The sequence below is a fragment of the Equus asinus genome, chromosome 8 (assembly GCF_041296235.1).
Source record: "Equus asinus isolate D_3611 breed Donkey chromosome 8, EquAss-T2T_v2, whole genome shotgun sequence".
In the NCBI taxonomy this organism is placed as follows: Eukaryota; Metazoa; Chordata; class Mammalia; order Perissodactyla; family Equidae; genus Equus; species Equus asinus.
In genome coordinates, this window is record NC_091797.1 from 36,180,297 (window position 1) to 36,187,349 (window position 7,053).

At 38.4% G+C, this 7,053-nt stretch overlaps 1 protein-coding gene across 1 annotated transcript; it reads right to left on the reverse strand.

The window, feature by feature from the left end:
• Positions 1-3,969: 3,969 nt before the first annotated feature.
• LOC106843498 (olfactory receptor 12D1-like) lies at positions 3,970-4,896 on the reverse strand. The gene has a single exon (XM_014860532.1). The coding sequence runs from the start codon at positions 4,894-4,896 to the stop codon at positions 3,970-3,972; it is 927 nt and encodes a 308-aa protein (XP_014716018.1).
• Between the last annotated feature and the right edge of the window lie 2,157 nt (positions 4,897-7,053).

The following is a 7,053-nucleotide window of genomic DNA, read 5'->3' on the forward strand; positions in this document are numbered from 1 at the left end:
CTCATTAACATTTGTAATTAAAGCTACTAAAAATTAACAAGGAAAACAACTCTGTATTCAAGGGAAATAAAATGTGTGTTTTCAGTAAAGAGGGTGTAAAAAATGCAAGTACTTTTATTGGGTTAAGAAAGATAAATTTGACCTAAAGTACTAGAAGAGAAGAAAGCAAGCATGAGACAAATTCTGAACATAAAAAGGAAGTTAATAAAGGGTTGTGAGGGAGAAATTTTGAAAGCAGTTTTATGCTGCTCAAGTTGACTAAGATTAAAGTAAAACCAATTAAGTAAATGAGTTAAAGAAAAATAAAATAAAATAAGCCAGCGCAAAAGTTAAAATTTTAAATCAATGGGAAGGCAAGAACATAAATTTGCATAATAACCTTACCCTTGTTTACTATGCTTGTCTAGTAATCTCCTGTAAATGACTCCCCTGTCCTCAACATCCTCCATTGTCTTTAGCTGAGGATGGTATTTAAGATGAGAACTTCTGTCACTTTGGTGAGTTCCTCAATTTACCTGAGCCTGTCCCATGTATACATGTTATAAAACTTTGTTTATTTTTCTCCTGTCATTCTGTATCATGTGAATTTAATTCATTGTCCAGCCAGAAGGACCCAGAGTGGGTAGAGGAAATGTCTTCCTCCTCCACACCCTTCTGGGTACACCTTTGTGTACAGTGGGAAACCATGAGCTTATGAATGTCTAGACAGGTGGTGTTTGGTAGGATGATGCCTTTTATGATACCATAGTATCCCATTTCACAGCTATATGGTCAGGTAGATGGGCAATGGAAAACTGGACCGTTAAAGGGATATCCATATGGAGTGTGACTCTATGGAAATCACTCTTGGAATTTAAGGGGTACATTAAAGTAGGACATGTTGATGCCCATTAGAAGAACACTCTTCCAGATTTGGAAGGTGAGTAGAACCACCAAGTGGACCTTTTGGTGTGCTTCCTTGAGGTGGCCATCTGGGTCTATGAAATGAGTGGACGTGGGGGATTGCAATAAAGCAGAGATGGTCCAAATCTAGACATATTCCTCTTGCAGTCTGGAAAGGCACAAAATGCCAATAAGAACCGCTCTGTCAAAGAGAGAGACAGAAACTGCAGATGGCTATGGGGAAAATTTCCCTGGGGGAAGGCCCCACACATAGCTGGCAAGTGAATTACATTGGACCAATGCCAGTAGCCCCAGGGGACTATAAATTAGTCCTAACAGGAATAGACAATTATTCCAGAGTGGGCTTCACATGCCTAGTGGTAGATGCAAATGCTCAAAATACAATTAAAGGATTGCAACAGAAAATATTGTACAAATTGAGCCACTGAGTTACTTTTCTTTGGACCAAGGGGTGCACTTTACAGCCCATAGTGTGCAACAGTGGACCAAAAGATATATCAGATGGACATATCACACTGCATATCATCCTCAGAGTAATGATTTAATAGAAACTGGAGCGAGCATTTAAAATATTTGCTGTCTAAAATGGGGAGAGATAAAGGCGTGAGGGGCTGGCTTAAACACCTTCATGACTGTGTGCTCACACTCAACATGAAGGGGGTTAAGGCAAGTTCCCCACTGGATAGATTTCTCCACTTTTCTGGGGGATCTGGAGAAGACAAGGTGGGAGAGGATACAGGAGCAAGTTTATAATCCTTTCCCACATCAACAGAACTTTCCTTTTTACTACCTAGTGCAGTGGTCATAGGACCAGGGATGCAACCATGGGAACCCAAAGCAGGGATGATCCCTAAGCAAGGAACTGTAAGTACATCTTTAAATTCTTATGTCAGAATTATTAGAGGCCTGATAGAGTGGGTTGTGCTTTCACGCTATCTGGCAAAGTTGGGGCTGACAGTGAATGCTGCTGTGTTGCCTAGTGATCAGGACAGGCTGCTAGTTCTGTACCTGTGTAATCCTACCCTATGTGAGTGGGGTTCAACTGAAGGGGAGACACTTGCTAGACTAGTATTGTTGCCAGCAATCTGGACCAGCACAGTGGTTGAACCTAATGTCCCTTAAAAGGGTGGAAAAGTGTGGAAAAAATAAATGACAAATGGAAAGAAGGAGAAATAATAGCTGATGGTAAAGGAATGAATAAGTGGGTTATGCAATGAGGGAAATCCAATATTTTATTAATACCTCAAGAGAGGCTCAGAGCAAGAGAATAATATTGTCTCTTGGCATGAGCATGTCAGATGCCTGGAAGGGTGAATTCATTTGTTTGCCAAGCTCACTCTTGCTTTCGGAACCTAACAAGTTAAATGGAAGCATGAAAACGTGAGTGGCCTCACCCTGGGAAACATTTTCATATGATTTGAAGTTGGACTGGATAGTTACTAATGACCAAATGAGATTCTGCTAATGTGCAAGTATTTTTTGACTTTTATGATTGTTTTGCTATAAGGAATATGTGTTTGAGGCCAGGGGGTGGGTTCCAATATTGTGATTTGTAATAAATATATATATTTAGTCATTCAGATGACTGAAATATATTACTCAAATATATTTTGTCTTCATCCTCAGATCCTGGTTCACAGCTCCCCAAATGCTTGGAATTTCCTGAGCAATAAGAACAATGGGAGGTCTCTTGTCCTCAGTTACCCCACCTAAAAGTGGGAGCTGATTTTCAGGAGAACCAGCCATGTGATCAGACTATTAGAACATTCAGTCACACTCCCTGACTTCCTGGGAGAGGAGGGACTTGAGGTTAAATCAATTGATAATGGACAACAACTAGTCATTCATGACTACGTAATGAAGCCTCCACAAAACCCCAAAGGATAGCTTGTCAGTCCTTATTTTTTGGAGAGCTTCCATGTTGGGGAAACAGAACATTTCCATGTACCACCATGCCAGGCCCCAAGCTCCACAAGGACAGAGCTCCTTTGTTCGGGACCTTGCCCTGTGTCTATCTTCTTTTCAGCTCTTGATTCATATCATTAAATATCCTTTATAATAAATTGGTAGTCTAGTCAGTAACAAGTTTTCTTGAGTTCTGTGAGCCATTCTAGCAAATTCATCAAACCTGAAGATGGGGTCATGGGAATGTCTGACTTATAGCCAGTTAGTCAGAAGTACAGATAAGAACCTGGACTTGTGATTGACAGCCTGAATTGGAGCAGAACATTGGAACCTCCAGTTTGTAGCCAATCAGAAGCACAGGTAACAATGTGGAAATCTACTTCTATCTCCAGGTAGATAGTGTCAGAATTGAGTTGAAATTTGGACACTGCTGGACTCTGAGAACTGCTTGTTGGTGTGGGTAAGCCCCCCGCCACATGTTGGAATTGGGTCTAGGAACACTTTCCATGAAGAATATGAAAAATGAGAGTTATGCTTTTATTTCAATGTGCTTTTTCTTTTTAAGCCCAAAGGTGTTTCACTGACTTAGGAGAAGTTTTGGAACCAAAGCCTTTCAAACAAAGCCTTTGAAACAAAGGTTTCAAAGTTTTGAAACCATACTGCTTAAAATTTCCTTTAACTCATACGTGAATTAGCATCTACTTTTCCAATTGAGTAACCATGGCCCTAAATTGAAATTTTTAACATATAAGCATAATGATTTTATTGCTCACATTAAAATATGTTAACTTACAGGGACCACACAGATAAACAGGCCTAAGGAATATCCAACCACCCATTACATGGATAGTATCGCTGTATTTCTATACCTGATTTCATTCAAGAACACAAAATAATATCTAACAAACCAGTTAACTCATATTCCAAAAACAAATTTAACATTAGAGTTTGATGGCTAGTATACCATTTGTTCAAGTTTCCCATGTATTACCTAGGAATATGTTGTTTAACACAACTGGACTATACTTTCTGACTTATTTTTCCTTTATTCAGTCCCTCTGTTATACATATTGGAAATAATTTGAGGAGCAGCACAATTTCACATCTCAACTTTCTCATTTCCTCTTTATGCCTCAGAAGAGTTCTCTAGATTTCTTCAAGTCAGAGCCTCCTTCTAATCACTCTACTCAAGGCTCCCTTCACTTCCTTGTTCCTCAAAGTATAGATCAGTGGATTTAGTACAGGAGTGACCACACTGTACATAATGGCCATGATACGATCTTGGTCTATGGAACTACCTGAGGCAGGACGAATGTAAGTTAAAAGAACAGGAGCATACAAAAGAATAACTACCATGAAGTGGGAGGCACAAGTGGACAGTGCTTTGTGAAGCAGGCTGCAAGAATGGGTCTTGAAGAAAAGATAGATGATAATGTAGAAATAGGAGAGAAGTGTTAAAAAGAATGGGCCCATGCCAATGGTCCCTGTGACAGTATTGAGCAGCCACTGGTTGAGCTCAGTATTCCCACAAGCCAACTCCAGCAATGGCTTAACATCACAGAAGAAGTGATGGATATGGTTGGAACCACAGAAGTTCAAGCGAGAGGTCATTATGGCATGCATCAGGGCATGGAAAAAACCAATGATCCAGATAGTGATAGCCATTTGGGTACAGAGCTGATGATTCATGATAAGAGGGTAATGAAGTGGTTTACAGATAGCCACAAAGCGGTCAAAGGCCATTACACCCAACAACATGGCCTCAGTGCTGCCTAGAAAGTGGAAGAAGTGAAGCTGGCTGATGCACCCCAAGAAAGAAATTGCTTTGTGTGTAGAGAGGAAGTTCTCTAGCATCTTTGGCAGTGTCACTGTGGAGTAGCAGATATCTAGACATGACAGATTTCCCAGGAAGAAATACATAGGCGAGTGGAGTCTTGGATCAAAGATGACAATCGTCAGGATGGCTCCATTCCCAGCCACAATGAGAAAGTATATTGCAAGGAAAACCGTGAAGAGAAAAGTCTGCAGTATCTGGATGTCTGTTAATCCCAGGAGGAGAAATTCGGTGACTAAGGTTTGATTCAGCATCACTTAAAAAAAAATACAAAAGAGTCTATGGCATGCCAGCTCTAATGAGAATCAGAGTCTTTTCAGCCTAGGATTTTTCCCACCTAGACAACAATATTTAGAGGGAGAACATTGTTGTTTTAGGTAATCCCAATCTTAGAGGCTGTACAGTATTTGGATCCTTAGAATATTAAACATCAAGGTGACATTTTGCTTATGGACTGTGACTCAACTACTTTTTTCATTATTAAACTTATCGTTAATATTTTTATCTTTCTTCCAGGGATTCAGAGCATGTTGCCAGCCTATCATCTTCTCTAACTTTGAATATCTCCCTTCTGATACAAATTTCCTTTCATCTGCATAAGTCAGCTCTAAAAGGCAGCAAGCTTTTAAGTACTTCACCACACTGCTATCTCTTGACCTAGTAAGAAACCACCTAAAGGCTTTCTACTTAAGAAGAATAAGCAGGGAGAGAATAATAAGAACTATAAGGAAATCTGATAGAAGTGCAGATGTTGGAGTGCTTCCTATGGAAGGGGAATCATTCAAAATTTGGAAAATCCTTGAAAGGAGAAGAAAAAGATTTGAGGTGAGTAGAATAAAAAACTGATATAACTAGGGAACACTTCTGGGGAGACTTTGGGATTCTAGGCTTTACAGTTGGTGGAAACTTTGAAAAATTATCTAACCTCTACTACACTTCCATGAAAGGCTGGCTTCAAGCAATTCAGAAGTAGCTTTCCTTGACAGCTATGTATATTTTGTATACTGTTAAAACACCACGCTTATTTAAGATACAAATGAAATGCCAAATAAAATTTTCATTTCTCTGGGCCACAAAACAAAATTGTTTCAAAAGTTAATTTTGGGAAAAAATCCTTTTCACTTAAAGAAAATTAGCAACCATACTTATCTTTACTAAATGATTTATTTCCCTGCAATTTCAATATTTAGAGATTATACATTTACCTTGTAAAATATCTAGAGAACTAGGTATGTTGAATTGAGAGTGAGAAATGGCAATAAAAACATAAGAAGTAAAGAGCCTTCATAATCCACAAACACAATGAGTTCATCATAAGATAAGAAACTAGCTCTACATTCTGGGAATTAAAGTTTAATTAACACTAGCAAGCAAACAAAAATGTGGGCAACTGCTCAACCTGTCTCCTATATCATTCTCTTACCTGACTATGTGTTCAAATTCACAGCTAAGAAAGTTTTTCAGGTTTGCATTCCCAGTGATTATAAACAGAAGAAAAATATTTGAAGTGATAGTTCATACTGGGATTGCAGCATAAACTCTTCAGCTTCAAAAACCTCTTCCTCTCTTTCTGAAATTCTGCCTGCCTTTTATGAGCCACAGATTTCTAGACATATAAATCCTAAGAGAATGTGTCCTCTGGGTCTGAGAAAGATTGTTCTAAGAATAAACAGGATATATTTCCATACTTGCAACACAAATGAATTCCCTTTAGGGGATTCCTTTCTTGGGTTCTATATTTTTTCCTTGTTCCTATTTTCTTTCTTTCTTTTTTTTAAGCTATCTTTCTTTCTTAGTTTTGGGACCATGGAGAGGACAAATCTTAATGGCTCATATGTTTTCTTAGTTAACTTGTCTTTTATTTCTTGAGACAGAGGAATGGATATACATTCTCAACTTGGGGACTTCCCTGGAAAAACTCTGTGTATAAAATGGGAAGAAATTTGGCAATGATAGTTAAGGTATGAGGGCCAGTACATCCTATTGATCTGTACAGAAAGATTATTATCTTTAACATTCTACTCCTTTATTGCTATATGTCTATGGAAAACAAAGGAAGGGGAATAGAGAAGTAGTATTGCTTTTGTTTCTTCTAAATCTGACTCTTCACTGTTGATAATAACAGTAAATTGTTTTCTTGAATTTTGGATCCCAAAGCTCACATTTTTCTCTGGAAGCATGAGGCTCCTCTTCCCAGTGTATATCCTTGCTTCTTTCTCTATCCTTTAGGTAAAAATACCCTGTCTGTTTCATCCAAGGAATATCAATGTGCAATCAGACATCTCCAAGCTTTCTAATAACCATTATAAATGCCATGTATTTTGCTTATCTTTCTACTGAGGTCCTTTCTTGTTGTTTTGAGGGATTATATACTCGTCACATTAATAATTCCTTATTATATAATATGTTAT